Source organism: Podarcis bocagei, assembly GCF_964188305.1.
Source record: "Podarcis bocagei genome assembly, chromosome: 16".
NCBI classification, from domain to species: Eukaryota; Metazoa; Chordata; class Lepidosauria; order Squamata; family Lacertidae; genus Podarcis; species Podarcis bocagei.
The window spans coordinates 33262677-33284928 of NC_138142.1; the positions used below are offsets into that span (position 1 = coordinate 33262677).

Consider the following 22252-nt stretch of genomic DNA (forward strand, 5'->3'; position numbering starts at 1 on the left):
CCGTCTGTAGAGGAACAGTTAGCTTTCTTAAGAAGTCATCTTCGCTCTCCCATTTGTGAATGTGAACATTGCACTCAGGTCCTGTTTTCAGGCTTCCCCTCAAGGTGTCTGGCGGGCCACTGTAAGAACAGGCCGCTGGCAAGGAGACCTTTGATTTGATCCAGCGGCCTGTCTCTTCTTATTTTGCTGTGCTAGTGGGGATGCAAACATGCCTTTAAAAAATAATAATGCAGCAGCAGATTGGTGGAGCTGCAACAACAATGGTCTCTCTGTAGGAAAGGGGAGGTGAGCCGATCTTGCCATAGTCGCTGACGCCACAGACTTGCTCATCCATGCACGCTCAGCAGCCATAGCGCCCCAGCGCTCACTGGCATGTATGAATGAGCCGTCGCAGGTCTAACTCAACAACTGGAGGGACCATAACACCTCCAGTGCAGTGTTAGCTAGCTGGAGTCCAGCTGCCTGTTGAGTATGCAGTCATTTAAGGGCTGATCCACAGAAATTTGTGCTTGAGGGGAGGGGGGGTTGGCCACAGACAGGGGCCATTGCCACACTCCAGAAATGTGTGTTTTGGGGTTGGGGGCCCAAAGGGGGTGCTGCTATGAAGCCTGACCCTGTTGCAGCCTAGCAGTATTATAACATAACGGGTCATCTCTGTATGTATTTGCTCTTTGTATTTACTGCAAGGATTTTTTTATATATAAAAACATTTCCTCCTCCCCTTCTCACTGAATTCTGTTTGAATTATTTATTTGTGGCTCAGTTGTTCCCCCACAGCAGGCACAATCAGTTCCCCTGGCCCTCATCCGATCTTAATTTTAAAATCTCAGCCGGAGAGGCTAACCGTTTCTGCGTTCCTCCCCGTCCCACACACCCAGATTCCCCACCCCCTTCTAAGACCAGGAGTGGAAATTGCAGCCTCTGTACGGGCTCTGGAACCCGAGCCGGCAGCTCCGTGGCCTTGGGAGATTTGGGGAGTTGGAGATGGGCCCAGGAACCTTTCAGCGCCTGGGTGAGTCAGAGAAAAGCGACGGAGGAGGTGAACGTCTGGAAAGAAGATTTGAAGAGGCAGCAGGAAAACATGGAGGAGGAGATGTAGCGACGATCCTTCTTCTGGACCTCACCTTTGGGGACTCCTTCCTTTTTTATTTTAAAGCCTGGAACCCAAATTTTTGCTCTGCCCGTAGGTCCAAGTAGCAGAGTAACAAAAACAGCTGCCGTGCAGGCATTGGGAGGCTACGCCTTAAAGGAAGAGGACTTTGCCATTAGGAGGTGACGGGAATGGCCAACTTGCGAACGTTGGGAAATTCAGGACAGATGAAAGCATTTCTTTACACAACACTTAATGAAACTATGCAATTTGCTCCCTTAAGAAGTGATGGCCACCAATTTGGATGGCTTTAAAAGGAGGATTAGACACAATCTTGCAGAATCAGGCTGTTGATGGCTCCCAAACACTGTAGCTGTGTTCTGCCACTACCGTTGGAGACAATATGCCTCTGAGGATCAGTTGCCAGGAATCACAAATGGGGAGAGAGTTGTTGTTGTGGGTATCCCACCAGCATCTGGTTTGTCTGCTGAGAGAACAGGATGCTGGACTAGATGAGCCACTGGCCTGATCCAGCTGGGCTATTCTGCTCTTCTTGAGTATTTGGCTGGGCACCACTGCTGATGCCAGCCCTGTCCCCACCATGTCAAGTAGCCCCAGGTACCTGTATCTAGTCACTCTTTCTGATTTCCCATAATATCCCCTGCTTAGTATTGGTGCCTTGCAAGATATCTTCAGGAGAAGAAAAAGCTAAGGAGTCAAGCCTACACAGATCCATAGTGGAGTCCCTAAGACAGTTGGAGGCTGCCTGGTATGCCTCCTTCCGGCAACTCCTGCAGCCAAGCTGGTGCCAAACATATTGCTCTGCTTTCCTTTGAATCACATTGACAAGGATGAGGGGGGGGGGTGTGGCTTGTCAATCTGGGTAGCTCAGGGCCTCCATAACACACTGCTCAGGTTTGCGCCCCAGAGAGGTCACTTTGGTGCTACAAATGCAGCAAAAACAATGTGGGAGGCAGCAGTTATAACCTCGGGAAAGATACCGTACGCCTTCATCTGCCCCAGCTGCAACAAAACATGTCTCTCCCATATCGGTCTTTGCAGTCACAGCAGGTGCTGCAGCCTTCCAGCAGTTTGACTTCACCTCTCCATTGGTTCGTTTTGGGAAATTTAAAGGCTGGTCCAACCCATCTGCCTGGAAAGTGGCCTCCATAACCGAGTAAGCTCAGCAAAGTCATTAACAGACAAAAGAGTTGCCTTCTCAAACTTTGGGTGGTTGTGGCACAGCCTGTTCTCCGCACAGTGGTCCACAGACAACAGTCTGCCACCCGACCTCATCCCCTTACAGATAGTATGGGTGTATTACGTTCATATAATTTTGAAGTGTGTCCCCTCTGGAATTCCTGAGGCGTTGCATACCAAGCCCAAAGCAAGATCTAACAAGGCGATATTGTTGCACTCTCCTCTCCTAGCAGGCCGCAGTCAGCTTGGCCAGTGGCCAAGGGTGTCTGGTTCCCCCACCCCAAAAGTATAGAATGTTCCCGCTCTCATTTACAGCTTGAAAGCTTTTCTTTCCCTAGCGAGGGAAGCTGAGGTCCAGCTTTTCACTGCTTCTTGATGAAACCGCCTTAAAGATACAGATGATATTGCTTCAGGGTCGCATCTGGCCAACTGGCTGCGTCTTGGCCAGCTGAGCTCATGGGGCCAGAGACAAGACTTTGTAACAGGAAGCTGCCTTATACAGAGTCAGGCCATTGCGCCATGTAGCTCAGTGTAGCTGACAGGCTGTAGGTCTCCCAGGATTTGGGGCAGGAATCTTTCTCCACTATCTGGGGGTGCCTGGGACCTTCTGCTTCGGGAAGTGGACACCCTACCGCTGTGCTATGTGCCACCAAGTGAAACTAAAGCGCTGCCTAGGACAGATAACTCAGTCCCAGGGCCCAGCTAGAAAGATCTGGAAAGTTGCATTTGGCCACGGTCTGAGGTTGCTCCCAAGCCACTGCTAAATACCAGGGGTGGCGGAATAGCGGTACCCACCAAAAGAGTCACACCAAGACACCGGGTTTATAAATAGCATTAAATAACCTGGCGGAGTTTTTATTATTTCAAAACGAAAAAAATAACCCCAGATCCCCAACAATAGTTATTAAGATCAAACACACTGTTCTATACAAAACGAATATAAAACCCAACCTCATGACCCCTGGGGACTTGCCCCGGGGCCAGTTAAGGCTTTTGCTGCTATCCTCCTTGATTTATAATTTAATTAAATTATTAACTATCAGAGTCCCTGTGGTTGAGGGAAAGGGCTATCACTGACAAAACTGGGGAGTTGTTTGTGTGGGGGGGATTCCCTCTGGTTCTACAGAGGTTTTAAATATAATTCACCCCCTCCAGGGGGAAATTTAGTGTGTATCAGCCTCGGTATGGGCATAGCTCATGTTGCTCAACTACAACTCCCATCAGCCCCAGCAAGCATGGCCAATGGCCAGAGATGATGGGAATTGCAGTTCAACAGCATCTGGAGGGCCCAATGTTCCCTACCCCTGTTGTAAGGGCTGGTGCTTCTGGCACAGTATTGTGCAGAATGAGTTTCTTGTTCCCTTTTGCTGCCTCTTGGCCCATGTGCCTCAGGGAGGGGAGAGACAATGAGAAGACCCCGGCTTGGCATCCTTTCGCTCTCAGAGCTGGTGGAGTCCCATTGTTTCCCACCTTCGCCCTACTTCACTGCTGCAACCACTAACCTCTGCTCTCATTTTAGAAGAATTGAACGTCAGCGTCTAGGGATGATAGCCAACTGACTTTTACTCAGAGTAGCCCCACTGAAATATGTGGACCTAAGCTAGTCTGAACCATTGATTCCATTGGGTTTGCTCTATGACCTTCCCTCTCCCTGCCACCTCAATGAAATCACTTGCTTCCCCTCACTTTTTTTTTAGGCTGGGAAAAATAATTCCCTTTTAACGGCCTCCTCATGCTAAGCTGCTGCTTATTCCCTTGCCACTCACTCGGCAGTGCCTCCTAGCCGTCAGCTCCCCTCGCAACCTGTGATAATTGGGAACCAGCCCAGACACAACATTATTTTCTGGGCTGAGGAGAGGAAATTCTTTGAGTGGCCTCTTCTGCAGGCCACAACAGTGAGAGGCGCAAAGGCCTGGTCCCTTCGCCCCTCCCTCAGCAGATAGAAGAAGGGAGGCCTAACTGAGGTCGCCTACTATGAGGAAAAAGCCCCGGAGCCTGACCACTTTGGGAAGGCTTTCCCCCCAAACCAAGGCCTGTAATTTCTCTGGTGCCTTGTCATTGCCGCAAGAAAAAGGAGAAAGGCACGTGCTGCCAAAAAAATAAGAGAGGCTCGCCTGTCCAAAGCCAGAGACAGCTGTAGGGTGGGCCAAAAAAAAGCCCATTTGAGAGCAGAGAGTGGGGGAAGGAGGAGGCGCTAAGAGGCTGAGGTAGACGCCGCTGATTCGAGCACATTTTCTGGCTCCCCCAGAAAAAACGTGTGGTGTAAACTTGCCAAGTTTTGGTGAGGCTGAGGAACATTGCTGCCTCCTTTGTTCTGCTTTAAAAAAAACCACAAAAAACCCAGCAGCAACAACAAATATATATATATAAACCCTCCCCACAATTAATACTCTTTATGCATCCAGAGTAGTGAATAAATAAAAAGGATAATAAATACAGTACACGAGCGGACAGGAATAAAAAAACGGAGGGAACAAGCACAATGGAGAATAGGCCTGTTGACGGCCTCGGCTAAGCCAGATGTTTTTGCAGAATTGATGCCTGTTCTCTTCAGTCAGCTCCGTTGCTACTCCCTGTCGCTCATTCCACCCCATCCCCGAAGAAACCACAAAAAAACAGCAAGGGGCTTTTTTTCACCTCCTCCTCCCCACCCTGGATTCCATTTTGGAGCCCGGCTGACCATCGCCCTATAACTTATCAGGGAGGAGGAAACAGCTTGGCTTGACAACCCCACACTTGAGGTCAAGCCTTTTCCGGCATACAAGGCCTTAAGCCTCTGGGTGCATTCCCCTTTCCCCCCACAACTTGGTTTGTGTCCTGAGTCTTCAAATGTCCAGGCAGAGCCAAGAAAGAGAGTCCGCAACATGCGGCAGAAGGTCCTGGAAGGTCCCTGAGCCATTAAGCAAACCTAGCACCAGCTTTTGCTGCTTAGGGTCTCTTGTTTGTGAGGTCAGCGGGGAAGGTTTGGTGCAGTTTGGTCATCTTCAGGAAAGCGACATTAAGAAGACGTGCCTTTTGAGCCCCCTCCCCACACGGACGCCTGCCTCCATTGTGGGTTGCAGGGGCCAGAGCAAGTCAGGAGGCCTGGCCAGGAACCACCTCTCCCCAAGAGGTGCGCATGTCTATTTGCGGCCTCGCCGGTTCCTTAGGACCTCCAAGATGCGAGCCTTCTGCTTCAGCCACTGGCTCGACAACCTCTTTGGAGCCTTGGGGACGAAGAAGGTGTACTTGAGGCGCGGGGTCTTCTGGTCGGTCACCACCAAGGCTTGCAAGGTGAGCGGTTCTTGCAGGGGCCCGCGCCCCACGATCGTCTCCATGGCCTTGGTGGCCCCGCTGTAGCGCATGTTCACCCCGCCTGGCAGGTGGACGTCCTGCTCGGAAGGTGCCAGGATGTAGTTGCCGTTGAGGGCGTAAGTGCCGTCCCGCCGGCGGAGAGCCAGGTAGATCCCGTCGCTGGAGGATGATGGGCCGCTGCTCTGGCGGATCAGGATGTTGGTGGCTCCCGCCGGGATGGTGACCACGTCGTTGTAACCGTACCTGATTGGGCGGAAGGACGAGAAAGATCAGGGATCAGCTGGGATGGAGAGCGGGAAAAGGCCTGCCTCTGAGGGGCAGGGTGGCCAGGTCTCCCCAAGACTCAGGGCTCATTCACACTTCTGTTTACCTTGCCACTTTCCTCCCTGGGAAAACTTGCATTTTAGCGCTGAATCAGAACAAAGGGCAATCCGGTTTTTCTGCGGATTGCTGTTCTGATTTCGCGCAGAAGAACAGGTTTTCCAGAGGAAAGCGGTGGAAAACTGCTTGGAGCCATGCTTTCTTGGCGTGGGACAAGTGTGGCCGAGCACCCAAATTTTCTGAGTGGTTCTCAGGGAACTTTGGGAATTGTTGATCTGCAAGGGGAATAAGGGGCTCCTGATGACTCTCAGCATACTTGACAGACTACATCTCCCAGGGTTCTTTGGGGGATGCCATGACTGCTTAAGGTGCTGTGCTATGGCTTTAAATGAATTGTGTGAATGTGGCCCTAGGAAGCTGGGAATAGGATCCAATCTCTTGGTCCGAGAAAGGCCAGGTCTTAGGGCTGGATGGATTTAGGGCTGGATGGGATTGGAGTGAGAGGTCCCGCCCTTTCCACATTATTTATTTGTTTCAACACTTTGTATACTGCTTAATCCCAGTCATACAGAAGCAGTGTACCCATGGACATGTTTCCTTGCAAACAGCAGTCCACGGTCTTCTAGGAATCAGGGGCTGTTAAAAATCGGCCAGTTGTTCTGTTGGAATTAATTTATGTGCATTTGTAATTCTGTACTCAATTGCATGCAGGGGAAGCCACTTTATAGCTTTCCCTTCAAAATGCATGAAAGTTCTTACACCTTTTTGTTAGGAATGGGAACAGGATGGCTTTATAATTGGAACAAATCATGTAAGTATGAATATATATGTATTTGTATCCAGTGCTTTTTTCCTTTTAAAAATGTTTATGGGTACTCTCATTTTGACTCAAGAAAATAACCATTTTATAGTTCAAATCAGGAAAAATCAATACAGTAAATGGACAATAGTACAAAGATTCACAAAATGTTTAGGGCTTTGCATACCCCTGCATCCCCCCAGAAAAAAGCACTGTTTGTATCCAATTAAGTAGGATTACTCTTGGATACAACCTGAAATTCATAAATGCAAGAACTATTCATCATTTATATCTGGGCTCTTGAATTAGGGTTTCTATGGATACTTTTGGCATAGGCCTATGTTTAACTGTTAAAGTAATGGCATCAGCAAGGTCTCAACTATCTGTAAAGAAATGCTTGGGGTTGGGAAGGAGGGAAACACATTGTGCATTCCCAATGTCTTAGCGCCACACAAAGCAGCACCTGCAAAAAAAATGTCACTCACTGAGGGTTGGTGAAAGAACCATAGATCTTGGTGCATCCAGAGTTGTCCCCTCCGCACGCCATGCATTTGTCAAACTTCTTCTTCGAGCCGATGACACGATCGCAGCCAGTGTGGACGCAGCGCCCCTGGACGCAGACTGAGGTGGAGTCAGGGGAGCAAGGTGTTCCATCAGCCACCTAGAACCAAGCAAGAGTCAGTTTGCTGCCCCAAGGGCTTATGGGAAAATCACTTTCCTCTTCGGTCCTCTACTTCCTTCCCCACAACACCTTCCAGATTCCCCATCTCTCGCCTACATACTCTCAGATAGCTGTCCATTGCTTTGCATTTTGTTTCCGAAAGCCTGTTCTGTGTAAAGTATAAAATAACCTCAGGGTCTCCTGAAGGACGGGAGGCTCACGTTGCCATGGTAACACTTACCTTCGGTTCCAGGACATAGTAGTAGCCCAAGGCATGGGATTGGCAGGTCAACTTGCACTGGTCACGCTCAGCCACACCGCTGTAGCGGGGCACCCAGTCCATGGGGGCAGGGTAGTCCTTAAACATGTCCGTGCGGTGATTGTAGACAGCACACTGCTGTTCCCGGTAGGTCAGAGCTGGAGGGGAATTAACACACAGGGATTAAGACCTGCAACTAGGGCTGGGTGACAAGAATAAAACGGCCCCAGATGCATTTTGGGTGTGAAATCGGCATCAACATTCATGTTAAACCTGTTGACGATTGCTTCTGTCTCACGTTTTCTCTTCCATATTAAACAATTAAGCAAGAGCCCTGTGCGCCACTTGGAAAAATGAACCCAGTTAGCACACAGGAACATAGGAAGCGGCCTTATGTGGAGTCAGAGAATTGGTTCCTCTTGCTCACTATTGCCTGCACTCGCTGGCAGTTGGCTAGCTATGGTTTCAGCCAGTAAGAAACACAAGTGAGGAAGCACCAGGGCAGGCTGTGGCAATCAGGTCCACCTAAGAAACGCTGTTTGAAAGTGGCAGAAACGATCTTACCGTTCCCATCAGGGCAATTCTGGACGTTGCAGGAGCGGTACTGGGTGCGTTTCCCTTCGCAGTACTTGCCACCATTGCGTGGGACAGGCTTGTTGCACTCGCGGGTGGAGTACTGCACTCCCCCTCCGCAGCTGCGGGAGCAATCACCCCACGGGCCCCAACGTCCCCAGCCGCCGTGGGTGGGAATCTGCAAAAAAGGAGAAAAGGGAAGAGAGAGTGAAAAAGTGCTTTGTGTGAGACAATTGATACGTCATACAGTGTTTTCAAATGTACAAAGCACTTCACAAGCATTATGGTGGGGACAGGTGAATCTGTCAGTATCTGTTTCTCCTTTTTCTAAACTTAAGTTCAGTTCCTACATTTCCACATCAGTTTACGTGCTTTGTGTGTGCCTCTTGTGTTCTTGGGTTTCCAAGGCTTGTATCTAGTGTAGTGCCAAGCAATTCGATCCACTAGCATAAGAATTGGTGCTTGTGTAGCAGATCTTCTCCCCTCCTTCCCCTGTGCACCCCTTAAATCTGTCCTGATGCTCCCTTCAGGAGCAGATTTGGGAGGGCATGGTGTCCATTCAGGGGATGAGAAGAGGGAAAGCACCATTACGCAAGCACAATTCCCTGTGCTAACAGAACAAGTGCATTCAATACCGTACAAATGCGTCCTTCCCAGCTCAAAAAGTGACGGCTATGGCCTTTATGTCTACCCTGGGAATGCAGAGACACCGCTGGCGGGTCTACTCACATTGTACGCCTTCAAGTCGACTTTGCTTATGCACTGGCCGCTCATGCAACTCTTGCCTTCGCCGCAAGGTGTCCCATCGGCCCAGGGGAAGTATTTCGTCTGGCACATGTATTGCCCGTTGATCTGCCCCGTGCACCACAGTGAGGAACAAGGGGGACGCATGCTGGGGCAGTGGCGTGAGTCGGGCCCAAAGCTCAGCTGGCACTGCTGGTCCACGTCATAATCACTGCCGGGGAAGGCAGCTGGGAGATGCAGGGGTTCACGTGGTTTGTCTAAGAGGCAGCGACCTGCAAGGAAAGGGATGAGGAAGGGGGAACCAGAAGATTGGTTAATTCAAGGCCTAGGAATGGGCAGATCTGTCAGTTTTGAGTGTACAGTTCTGTAAAGCAATGTTCCCTAATAAAAATGCATTTTGGTATGCCCTATTCACCATTACTGCTTATGCATTTTACATTCCTTTGCACATCACTTGGCCGGACAACAGCATTACGTTTAGAGATGTGTGAATTTCAAAAAATGGCTGCTTTCCGTCTTTGCATTGTTTTGGTTCTCCTTTCAATGCAAACTGAATTGAATTGCTCCCCCTTCTCCCTAGGTGCTTAAGTTGTCACATGAGGCCAGGATGGTGAGGAAGGAAGCTCGATCACCAGGGCTGAAAAGATCCAACTGAACAGTCAAGGAATGCGCAGATCGGAAGGCAAAGTCCTACCGTGGTCATTGTCTAGGAAGTCAGTGATGAAGCGGGCACTGCATGGGGACCACATCTCTTCAGGGTCCACGGGGGACATGATGGAGGCCATCATGTGACGTGAGTTTGAGTGGCGGTTCAGCTCTCTGCAGTGCTTGTCATCATCATGGAGCATGTTGAAGACATGGCCTATACAAGGGGGAAAGGAAAGTGGGAGAGAGAGAGACAGAGAGAGAGAATTCAGCTCCAGCTCCCCATATACTTGTGAAGCTGCAGAATATTTTGCGTTAATTACTCGGCCATTCAAGAACAGAAGCTGTTATCTAATGAGAAGCGTAGGCACCCAAGATTAGTTATTATTTATTAAACTCATATCTTGCCCTTCCTCCCAAACAAGCCCAGGGAACCAAACACACCGAACGATAAATAACGATTCAGAGGCATACTGCATCCGAGAGTCGAGGCAGAGCATAGCCCTGATGGTTAATAGTCATTGATACATTATCCTTCATAAAACTCATATTGCTGACTAGACAAGCCTAGGCTTGCACTCCACACCTCTGTCTTTTTTGGGAATAGACCACCTGGCTTTTCAGCAGGGGTGGATCCATGGGAATGCCCCCCAGGGGTGGCTGGTTGAGTGCAAGGTGCCAGTCCCCACTTACCAAGCTCATGCGCTGCAGTGAAAGCAGACTGGAGCCCGTCATCCTCCACGATGGAGCAGCTGCGTTCTGGGTCACACACAGTGCCCACGTCCGCCATGCCCAGAGTGCCACAGCTAGAGCGCCCGCAGAGATCCTGCCGGGGAAAGACAAATGCATATTGTCAAGGCCACCAATGCACAGTGTGGTAGAAACAGCCATTGAAGGAGCCTCCAAGGTGGCACTGGCCATGTGGGATGGCACCCTCTGCAGGACTCAGCAGGCAAAGTCTACAGTATCTTTCTGGAGGAGAAGGCGCCCACTGGCTGCCAAATCAGCTCTCCTTGCAAGTCAGTAGGGGGAGAGATGGTCAGACACTTGTGTTTAGACCAAGCTAGAACTGATAGAATCATAGAGCTGTAGGGCTGGAAGGTTCTAGTTAGCTATGATTCCCTGCAACACAGGAATCATAGCTAAAAAATTCCTGATGGAAGGCCATCCAGCATCTCTTTCAAAACCTCCAGTGAACAAGAGTTCGTAGGTAAAGTAAAGGGACCCCTGACCGTTAGGTCCAGTTGCGGACGACTCTGGGGTTGCGGCGCTCATCTCACTTTATTGGCCGAGGGAGCCAGCGTACAGCTGCCGGGTCATGTGGCCAGCATGACTAAGCCGCTTCTGGCGAACCAGAGCAGCGCACAGAAACGCCGTTTACCTTCCCGCCGGAGTGGTACCTATTTATCTACTTGCACTTTGATGTGCTTTCGAACTGCTAGGTTGGCAGGAGCAGGGACTGAGCAACGGGAGCTCACCCCGTCGCAGGGATTCGAACCGCCAACCTTCTGATCAGCAAGCCCTAGGCTCTGTGGTTTAGACCACAGCGCCACCTGGAGGTAGTAGCTTTTTAAAATGTTTCTCCCCACCCCCCTTCTTCTAATTTTCTTTTTGTTGGCATCTATCATCTATCTATCTAGCTAGCTATCATCTATCTATATCTATCTATCTATCTATCTATCTATCTATCTATCTATCTATCTATCTATCATCTATCATCATCTATCCTTTTGTGAGCTTCATGGCTGAATAGGGAATTTGAACCCAGAACCTCCTGGTCCTAGTCTTATCTACCCTCCAGCTCTCAACTAGCTACTTATTGCAAATACCCCTTAAGCCTCTGGGGGCTCTCTTTCACCCAAAGGAAACCAAACCTGAATTTTGCTGCAATCCCTGGAACTTTTCACAGGTTAGGAAAGGCAGGAGCCTATCGCTAAATGCCAGTGTGACCAATTTGCAGAATTTATGCAGAATTTGGCCACTTTCCTTGGTGCAGAATTTTAGTTGTGCGAGTTCTCTGCGCAGCATATAGGGGGATACCTGGCAGCAGTTCACTTACCTCCCTAGTGAAGAGAATGGCTGTGTCGAAATGCTCAGGATCCTCGTCACTCTCCTTATTGAGGCCTTTCTGCCATGTGCAGAAATTCCGCAGCGTCTCGGCAGCGTTGGACGACACCCGCAACCCGTCCTCGGATTGTCCAATCACAACCAGCCTGGTCACGACCAAGTTGACTGGATTCTTCAGGCTGGGGTGTCGGAAGAACTTGGCAGCCGCTGCCATGATGGTGAGGAGGTAGCGCTTGAGGCCTGCACCGTGGAAATGCGCCATCTCTTCATCAGCCACCACCAGAATCTCCACATAGCGTGGGATGGAAGCAAACCGCTGCAGGGAACAGAAGGGATGAAGAGAGGTGAGTTGGAAAGAGGGCGAGTGAACCTCATTCTGCCCCACATACACCATGGGGGAGCAAGCTTTGCCCTAAGTGCCTAGGCAGGGACAGAACACTGGGTGGGGATGCATGAAATGACAGATCCATCAATTTAATTAATGTTATCTGCTATATATTTTGAGAAGCTGTTTGTTGTCTATGCATTTGGACGCCTCTTATGATACCACAAAAAGTTTTTGCGTGGCAGTTCCTGAAATTGAAGAGCAGGTATTTGTCTTATCTTTGGAGACATTTGGATGCCATTTTGAATCAAGATGGCAGACCGTTCCGTTCAAAACTGCACTGATTTTAAGCACTGATTTCAAGACTGCGCTGGTTTTTCTGTTTCTTAGAATTCCTGAGCAGCGTCAGGTACAAGTCTGCTAGCCAGTTATATTTGAAGAAGGATTGTAGTTCAATGGCCGAGCACCTGCTTTGAATGCGGGAACTTCCCCGCTGTTTCATGTTAGAAGTACACTACAGAAAACCTAATTTTCTGCCTTTCCTCCAGAGTGGCTGCATTTCCTCCAGAGTCATCATCCAGGGGCCACATACCAGGGCTGGGTGCAGGCAGATGCAGAGGTGTGAAGCAATGGATCTGACTGTTATCTTTGTATGGTAGGTTCCATTCCAGCCATGCAAAATGCAGGAACATAGGAAGCTGTCTTATACTGAGCCAGACCATTTGTCCATCTATCTCGGTATTGTCTACACCAGTGTTTCCCAACCTTTTTGGGGCAAAGGCACACTTGTTTGATGAAAAAAATCTCGAGGCACACCACCATTACAGCCCCGTGACGTCAGCGCGCAGCGTCACGCCGGGAGGGACGCACGAAAGTGTAAGTTTCAATTTTTTTTCCTCCCCCTTGCCGGGGAACCTCCAAGCTTTGGGGGTGGGGGGGGGAGGAGGCAGCAAAGCGAGGCAGGAAGGAGAGCGCGGCTTGGCTGGGTGAGCTTTGGCAGGGGCAGGGAATGAGAGCCGTGAGGCGGGCACTGCGGACGGAGGCGCTGCCTGCCGAGCTCGCAGGCAGCCAGGCAGGCAGACGGCGAGAGCCCCGCGCTGGGCGGCCTCTCCTCGCCGCCGCCGCCCCGCCTCTCGCCGCCCGCCTCGCCCGCCTCCCTCCAGGCAACATCTCGCGGCACACCAGGCAACATCTCGCGGCACACTAGTGTGCCGCGGAACAGTGGTTGGGAAACACTGGTCTACACTGATTGGCAGTTGCTCTCCAGGGTCCTGTACCTGGAGATGCTGGGGATTGAACCAGTGACCTTCTGCAAGCAAAGCAGTCGTTCTACCACTAAGCTATTTCACTTCCCCAAGGGCTTCTACACACAGAGAGAGGTTTCTCCATCTTCCTTCCAGCCAAGCAAGAAGTATTATCACAGTTCAAGGACACATTCAGCCAGGCAAAAGCACCAGAGGATATGGTTTGTGAGATGGGCTGTGGCCTGTGGAGAGACGCAAGGGCCACATTTGCCCCCTCGTATTAGATTCCCCAACCCTGCCACAGAAAGTGATGGGAAAGACTCTTCTCTGCCTGAGATTCTTGAGAGCTGCTGCCAGTCAGAGTGGAAAATACTGGGCTATACTAGGCTGCTTCCTAGATTCCTGTTAATAATAGCCAAGGCAGGGAACACTTTAAAAAAACAACCTTTTAAAATCAAATAGATTTTATTGAAACGATTGCATGCAAAGGATGTGTGGCAAGTAAGATATCTGACACCAAAAAGGATTTAGGGCTTGGGGAATTTGAAACTAAGCAGTTTTGGTGGGGAAACAGTTCTTTAGCTGGAGATGGTCAGGGAGCTTAGATGACAAGGCCCAACAGTTTTGACAGATGGATTAATCAACTTCTGTTGATTAATCTGTCAGGCCCCATTTGAGCAAATAAACAACATATGTGCCTGAATGCCTTGGTGTCTCCAGCCAGGCAGTGTGGAAGAAGATGAGTAGCGGAGAGCTTGTGGGGTAGCTTTCTTGACTGGCTGCTGGACAAAATTCCTGAGGGAGGGAAGGAGGGAGACTTTGAGGGCCGTCTCTGCTGTTGGCTCAGAGCCTCAAGCCTTGACTCCTTCGGTGCAGCAGGAGACCAGGCACCAGTGCCTGCCTTCCGCTAAGTAGGAGGCGAGGTCTCTTGGGGCCTGTGCGGTGCTGAGACATCCCCGCCACCGTGTGAGGTCAGAGCTTGCCACGGCTTCGCTGCATTACATGCGTCACGAAGACCCAGAGGTGAAGGGTTAGGGTGACAAAATACGAACCGGGTTGGTGTCAGATTTGATGGGGACAGACTTTCACTGGTGCTCAAAAGCTTGCGCTGGTTGCTCTTACTCTGTCAGGGCCAGGTTCAAGGTTCTGGTATTCATTGCCAAGGCTTAATTGGCAACAACTTGAGCCAAGGATACCTGATCTCTTATATCCCTGCCCAGTCATAGAGGTCTTTGGGGTAGTCACTTTCAGAGCCCCCCCCCTTTTCTCAGAGGCACAGTGTTACACACCACCCCAATTTCCAAGAGTGGTGTGAGATTCCAGGGTTTCCAGGCTCTTACCCAGGGTTATTGCTTCCTCTGGGAAGATTGAGGCACAGTGGAGGCTAGTGCTTTTAAGAAATATATTACTTATAATATAAATGGCTCGTATCCATTAGGAGCTGTGTGTTCAATATTGAGGACCCAGTTTTATGGAACCCCCTTCCAGCTGAGGCCAGGCTTTATTCTAGCAGGCAATTTCAAAGGAATTCTGATTTTATAGCTTTTACTCGTTTTTATTGTGTCACGGTTCTGGAACAAATGCTTAGAGACTATTGTAATTAAGTGGTCTGTAAATGATTGAAATAAATAATAAAACACCACCTCTGCTTCATGGAGGGGGTTGTTGAAAACTCAGGACTTGCTTGTGGGCTTCCCAGAGTGGCATCTGGTTGGCTACTTTGAGAACAGGATGGCAAATAGATGGGCCTCTGGCCTGATCCAGCAGAGCTTTTCTTATGCTCTCTGCCACAATCTTTTTGAGATCTGAAAGCTCTCTCTCTCTCCTGAACTTTAAACTTATGCTTGCTTGCTCAGCGGTACAGAGGAAGAGCAATTCTGCACATGCCTAGAGGAGCTCTTCTCTTGCTTCAAGGGCTGGTGTGTATCATCCACTGTTCAAATCATGGGGCGATGGGAGGTGGGGTGGCTCTCACTGAAATCCACAACCTTCCACCCTGACAATCCCAATGGGTCACCAGCCATCGCTATATATTACCTCCAGGACTAGAGGCGGGACCAAAGCAGGAGAGGGCCAGTGGGGTCGGCTTCCTCCTTTTTAGTCTCATTGTTGGCTTTGCAGAACTCAACAGGGAAGAGGATGGGTTCAAAACTAGAGTCACTTGGCTCTGCCTGCCGCTGGCTGTGGCGCCACCTGCTGTTAGCCTCCTTCTCTTCTGTCCTGCTGGTCCCAATGGGCACCAGCCACTGCCAGGAGCCTCTCCCTTTCTCTTTGAAAGCAAACTTTCTTATAAGCATCCTGAACACCCAACAGTTGCTAGGCAGATTTCCATTCTGACAGTAGAGATGTGTTCAGGTTGGTTGCTGGCACTGAATGAGCTTAAGCTGGTGTGCAAAGGTAGAGCCTCAATCAGACTTAAGGGGCCAACTGTGCATCTCAAAAGAAAGAGGAAAACCACCCCCACCCCCAAAAAGAAGATGATGATGTAGATTTGCACAAAAAAATGCACACGATAAATTATGCGCATAGCTGCCAGCATGGGTTCTTGGTGACCATTGGGAATAGCAGGGCAGAAGGCAAGGAGGCCAACAGTAGGTGGCGCCATAGCCAATCCCAGGGAGAGCCACTATGTCCAGCTAGGGCTGGGAGAAACCTTGGAGAGCCACTGGTAGCTGCTAAGCTAAATGGATCAGTCCTCTGACTTGGCATGAGGCAACTTCCTGCGTTCTTATGACAGGAGCCTTCACTGTCCTCCTTTGCATTCAGCCTCCCTTCCTCTAACCACTGGCCTGCTTTCCCAAGATATCTTGGCAGCTGTTCCAAGATGGCACCCAGACCAGGGAGGCCATGGCTTGCATCTGCATGGAGCTGCTTTCTCTCCCCAGCCTCCCCGATGGCTTTCTACAGCTTTGCCAAGACTTTTCTTGTCTCTTTCCCAACCCCAACCAATGACACCTCACAGCCAGGGCAAAGAGCAGTCAGAGGAGGGGAGGGTTGTGGTGGGTGATGGGTGCAAGTGTGGAATCGCTGCCTGGGGGCTGGGCGTTCCCTGCTTCACTCTGTTCCATTATTATCTCTCAGACTTGGCCCCAAGGAAGAATCTGAAGGATGCAGACACTGCATCCAGATCCCCCACCGCCTGCCTGCCACTGAGTGGGAGTGACAGAGATATCATAATTAACATGCCTTTAGAAAATGTGACCCAAACAAAATGAAAACATGAAAAAGAAGACTTATTTCTTAACAATGGGCTTGGGCAGAAACAGCGTGCTAGGTGCAGTATGGGTAGGGATGGGCCAATCTGTCAATTTCAACATCTCTCAGTGTCTCGTTTTTCCAACTTTACATACATTTGTCTTTCTGCATTTTCACATCAGTTTGCATATTTCTTTTGGTGGTGACTGGGGAGGGAAGTCCTCACGAAAATTCATCAACACTTTAGTGCAAATCTCCCCTAATGTTCATATCTCTGTATGCAGTTTTGCCTAGTATCTATGGTTCTTACTAATGACACTTTGCTATGCCTGTGAACCTGCCAGGAATCAATATCTTTGATGGATTCACCAAGCCAGTGTTGTTGACAATGACAGCCTTCCCTAACACTCGGTAGATGCTTTTGGACTACAGCTCCCATCATGCCTGAGCAATGGCCATGTTGGCTGGGGCTGATGGGAGTTGGTGTCCAGTGACATTTGAAAGGCATGAGGTCGAGGAAGGTTAAGGAAACAGGAACAATTCATAACTTGTCTGGCAAGACCAAGTGCCATTGGCTCAAGAGTCCCTGTACACAACCAGTGTCAGGGATCAACCCCATTGGGCATTTACTGTGGCCCCACATCCCAAAAGGGGCCCTACTTTTGATAACCCAGAGCCTCCTGGCTCTGCTCCTCCTCCTCGCCATTGCCATCTGTTCACTTGCTTTCTCCAAGCTTGTCAGGAGAAGCAGCAACAGCAGTAACCACCTCTCTTGGGTCCAACTAAGGGGGCAGTCACATGGAGTTTATTGCGGTAGTTTGCCTGGCTATAATGCAGGCGCTTCTGTTCTGGTTCCCAAAGTTCCTTTTCCACCGCATTGCCTGTTGCCTTATGGAACAGTGGCTTTCATATTGGCATCTCATCATGCCATACTAAATTCAATTCACACCAGTGGGCGTGGTGTGACCTGACCTATCATTGGACATGTCGCCAGCCTTTAGGCGCATGCGTGCCTCTGTTCCCCCATGATTCGCCAATGGAAATGACTGAAACAAACTGTATGCCAGAATACCGCCCCAAATTCACATGAGTGGCGGTGGCATGATGCATGAAAACTGCAGAAAGTACAAAAACTGCGGAAAGTGCAAAAGCCCCACAATTTCCTGGGTTAACTGGGTAGCAATTGACACGGAAGTGAGCATCAAACCTCTGTTAGATACCTGATACTGCTATAGGCTCCCAGGAAAATGGGGACATAGTGGGTAGTTGAGAACATTCCCACCGGGAACCTCCAAAGAACCTTTTGGGTGGGGAGAAGGGCTGTACCAAAATGGATGTAGAGGGACCCAGGTTCAATTGCGATGTCCTTCAGGTCAGGCTGTTCATATCCCATGCCTGAAACCCCGGAGAGCTACCACCAGCCATTGTGGACAACGCTGAACTAGATGGACAAGTGGTCTGAGCCTGTATCATGCAGTTTCCTTTAAGAGCAAGACAGAAATGCTAAAACAAGGACTCAAAAGCCGGCCCCGAGCGCAATGTGGAACTAAATGGCATGTGCAAAGTATTCCCGGTAAGTGTTTTTGGCAGCCGCATCCCTCCATCCCAGCGTGCTCATGCTCTTACCTTTGCTCTCCTGGGAGATGCTTCGTCCTTGGGCAATGGTTTGCCTGCTGGGGCTGTCATGCTCTCTGGCGCCTGGGACCCGACACCGCACATTGGCCCATCCGCTTTCTCTGGCATCTTCTTCCTCACCACGTGGGCTCCGGCTCCTCCTGCCGTGTTTGGGGCTCCCCCTTCCAGGGGCTGCACGTGGTACTCGGCGCCACGGTACTGAAGCACCCCCAGCAGCGATGCCCCATCGTAGTTGACTGCCGCAATCGATTCCGGGTCAGAGTTCACCGTGCCAGTGAAGTAGGTCCCTTGCTCGGCCAAGGTATCCACTGCTTGTCCCGACCTGCCCAAATACTGGACCGTCAAGCCCTCTGCGACGAAGCTGGGGTCTTTCTCTAAATTTAGGACCAGTTCTTCACCGAACACGCGAAGGCGGTAGGAGAGCCGCTCATCCGAGCTGCCGCTGCTACCCAGGCCGTTGTCTAGCATGTCACCCTCATCCCAACCCGCAGGATGGAATGTGGCATTGAGTCTCTCGGGGAAAATTATTTCTTCTTGATACTGGCCGAAACGGGCCCGTTCGTCCACAGCGAGGACCAGGTGGCAGCAGGTGATAAACCAAAGAAGAAACATTTGGAACTTTTTTTTTTTTGCTAAAAGCAACCTTGCGGGGAGAAAGGGCAGAGCTTGGTGATCTTTGAGGGAGAAGATTCTTTTAAGGAAAAAGAGGAGCCCCTAAGATTAGCAAAAATAAAAACAAACACAAATCAACAACTCGGCTGATGCACACAAAGGATGTGAGCAGTCAATGGAGGCAATTGAGGTCGCTCCTTCTGTCCTATCTGTGGCTCACAGCACCTAAGCAAGGAGCATCATCCACTCTCCTTTGGGTTTTGAAATCCACCTCCAGACACCACCTAACTCACCCCAGCATGAAGTCTCCCACTGCCTATTTAAATTTCTTAAAAATGGACCATCAAGAAGTCCCTTTTCCAGAATTGTGGGGTTTCTCTTTCTCTCTCTCTCTCTCTTTCCCCACCTCAATGCCAAGTCTTTTTGAGCTGTCTTCTTTTCAGCACACACACTCTTCTTTAAAACAAAAAACCCGGCAGCGATCTGGAAGCCTGTGCAACAGGATGGAGCTGAGGTTTTCCTTTCCTTTTGTTCCAAATTTTTAAAGAAATACAAATATATAAATATACCTCTCTCTTCAAAAAGGGGGCTTCCTTCCTTCTGAATAAAGGAGCTTGAATGAAAAGCCGGTGGAAGAGGGGGAAAAAGAAAAAGAAACCACAAGAAATCGATGTCAATTCCAGTTGGCGTTTTCTCTTTTCTTCGCGTCTGTCTAAGAATCCTTGGGAACTTTTTGAGTTTGAAAGAGCGCAAGAGAGAGAAAATGTGTGTATGTGATATATATATTTATATGTTTGTATTAATCTCTCCTCCTTTATTAAATTGCGCTATAGTTGCTCGTTCAAGCATCCAGCTCCTTTTAACAGCTGTTTTTGGCTTCTGCTGATTGGCTGAAGCAAGGTAATTTTTTTTATAGCCTTCCTTGGCCCCCCCTCCAATTTTGCTGAAGTACAAAAGACGCAAGCAGGCAGTCGTTTGATGAGATCATAAATTACAACAGTTTGTTTGTGGGTTCTTTTTTCTTTTTTCTTCGGTCCAAAGTAAGGGGGGGGAGTGTGGGTTGCAGAGGGAAATGATGGTTCATCCATTGGCTAGAAGCCAATTTAAGGGTGGGAATTGCAGTTGTGACTCAACAGATTGCCAATTTCTGACACAGCTTTTTTCTTCATCTTTAAACACAGTGTCCGGACCTTCTCTTTTGTAGATTCCCTTTTGCTATCTCTGGCTGTGTGCAGGATATTATTATTATTATTATTATTATTATTATTATTATTATTACTACAGATGTTGCTACAGTGAGTGAAAGCATGCTGGCTGTTTCAGAGTTGAAATCACCCAAAACCCACACCTACTTTTAAGGTGGGAGACTTCCCTGTTCCAATTGCTACTAGTCCACATGGTTTGAACCTTGAATGCTTTTTAAATTGTAGGAAATGGTATCATAGAAACTTCAGATCCCTTTTAAGGTACTTTCTTCAGGGCCCCCATCCCCAACTATTGGATATGACTGGCTGGGGCTGATGGGAGCTGGAGTTCAACAACATCTGGAGGGCCACACATTCCTCAACACCTGTCCTAATCCTAGAAACACTTACCTGGAAGTAAGTTCCATTGAGCTGTATGGGACTCATTTCCAAGTCAGTTCTCAAGCAAATGGCGCAATCTCTGGCTGGCAAAATAAATTTACAAGGAAGCAGGAGGAGGTTACAGGACATACCAAAAGTTAAGAAATGGATAGATAAAATCTGGGAAGAGATTTGATGTCAAAACTGGTGTATTTTAGAAGGACAACAGCAACAGCAAAATATCTTGAGGAAAAACTGGTCCATCCATTGAGTAAAGTAATATTTTAACATTCCCAATCAAAAGCTGTTTTTATATTATATTGAATAACATTGGATGTCTATAACAATAATAATCTACTAAGTATCAGCTACATACATGCACATGAAAGAGGCCAAGTTTAGGACAATGGAAGACAGAGATGCATTACGTGTTTATTTTTATATACTTATGTGTACATATAAAATAGACAATACATATTACATGTGTGTCTATTTAAATATGTGTATACACACTTAAAATAACAAAGTATAATGTATATATAATAATTATATAAAAAGCAATGTATATAAAATTATAAACACAGTTATTTTCTAGGCATTAGAAAGAACCAAAACAGGAAATAAACATTGCTGTTTGTGATCTTGGTGGTGTAGAAAGCAATTAGGTTTGCATCCACATTTGTTTGTGCAGTAAGTTTTCTCACTTCTTCCTGTCTATCTGTTCTACATTTGGGAATACTGATGAATAAAAATCAAAAAGAGGGGGAAATACTTTACAAATACATTGGCAGGCAAGGACACTAGTAGCACATCAACAAGATCAATGTAAACAGCCATTAATCTGGATTAACTCTTACCACAGCCTTCCACAAATCATTATGGGAAGTGTACTTCACATCAAGACTTGAGAAGTCGCTCCTTGCCCTTTGACAGGAAATCAGTTTCCATTCCACAAATTTTAATCCACTGGGAGAAAAAACAGGGGCAGCTGGTCCATTGGGGCAAATAGGGCCCTGCCCCACCAACCTCAGTCTGCCCTCAGCCAGACATCTCCATTTAGTTTGATGTTTTATTATGCTTTCATATTTGTTGAAAGATGCCCAGGGTGGCTGGCGGAGTATTATTATTATTATTATTATTATTATTATTATTATTATTATTATTACCATCATCATCATCACCAATCAAGGGGTGGGTTTGCTTGTGATTGGCTCTCTAGCTGAGCCTGTGATTCCCTGGTTCTGGCTCCACCTATTGTTGATTGCTGCCCTACTAGTCCCAATGGCCACAAGCCACCATACATCAGCAATAATCATAAAATTGTAGAGCTGGTCCAACCCCCTGCAATGCTGGCATCTTTTGCCCAACATGGGGCTTGAACCCATAACCCTGAGATTAAGAGTCTCATACTCTGCCTCTACCAGCTGAGCTATCTACACTGAATAAGTAACACTTTGCCGCCATTCATGATATCCCAAGTCATTTGAGGCAGCACTTCCCTCTGCCCAACGGTAGAGCCAGGCCTGGCCAAGACCCCCTGTGCCCATCTGAGTAATCCCCATAGCAAAATGACAGGCCTCTGAGCTGGCCTCTGGGACAGTCAGCTTTGCATTTGTTCATGACTTCCCAGATGATTTTGCTATTTGCGATGATGGTGGTGATGGTGTCTTTGTACAAGATAAGTCTCTCACTCTTGAGGGAGTCAGACAAGGGCTGCCATTTTACGGCAGCCTCCCTTCCCAGACCAAGAAAGTTCTTCTGAGAACATGTTGTCCAGCTTTCCCACAGTCCCTTGGGCTTCCTTTGGGAAAACCAGGAGAGAGGCCAAGCAGAGCAAGACGTAGCAGGGGTTAAGGCCTTGGAAAACTCAGCGCTTTTGAAAGAAGGGGGAAATCGGGCTTAGTTCCAGAGAGAGAAATCTTTCTCGTGGCTTGGCAGCCGAGCACTACAATTATACTTTCCTTAGCCTGTGGCGGTGATCTCGATCTCTTTCTCTTTCTGTCTTTCTATCTCTCCTTCCTTC

At 48.7% G+C, this 22252-nt stretch overlaps 1 protein-coding gene across 3 annotated transcripts; it reads right to left on the reverse strand.

The window, feature by feature from the left end:
* Positions 1-3111: 3111 nt before the first annotated feature.
* ADAMTS4 (ADAM metallopeptidase with thrombospondin type 1 motif 4) lies at positions 3112-20817 on the reverse strand. 3 transcript variants are annotated; one of them, XM_081173289.1, is made up of 11 exons: positions 20260-20816; positions 19234-19889; positions 18044-18695; positions 11646-11969; positions 10280-10412; positions 9636-9803; positions 8927-9213; positions 8189-8375; positions 7607-7782; positions 7190-7365; positions 3112-5827 (listed from the first exon to the last, which is right to left on the reverse strand). In XM_081173289.1, the coding sequence occupies exons 3-11, from the start codon at positions 18662-18664 to the stop codon at positions 5413-5415; spliced, it is 2487 nt and encodes an 828-aa protein (XP_081029415.1). In that variant the 5' UTR covers positions 18665-18695; positions 19234-19889; positions 20260-20816; the 3' UTR covers positions 3112-5412. The 3 variants fall into 3 exon arrangements, with proteins under 3 accessions (XP_081029415.1, XP_081029414.1, XP_081029413.1); XM_081173288.1 differs by having other exon boundaries at positions 18044-18766; XM_081173287.1 differs by lacking the exon at positions 19234-19889 and having other exon boundaries at positions 20260-20817.
* Between the last annotated feature and the right edge of the window lie 1435 nt (positions 20818-22252).

Coding starts and splice junctions, on each gene's coding strand:
- ADAMTS4 (XM_081173287.1), bottom strand. Junction 8,376..8,926: donor TCGACTTGAAGGCGTACAAT/GTGAGTAGACCC, acceptor CCTTTTTTGCAG/ATTCCCACCCACGGCGGCTG. Junction 7,366..7,606: donor ACTATGTCCTGGAACCGAAG/GTAAGTGTTACC, acceptor GCTTGGTTCTAG/GTGGCTGATGGAACACCTTG.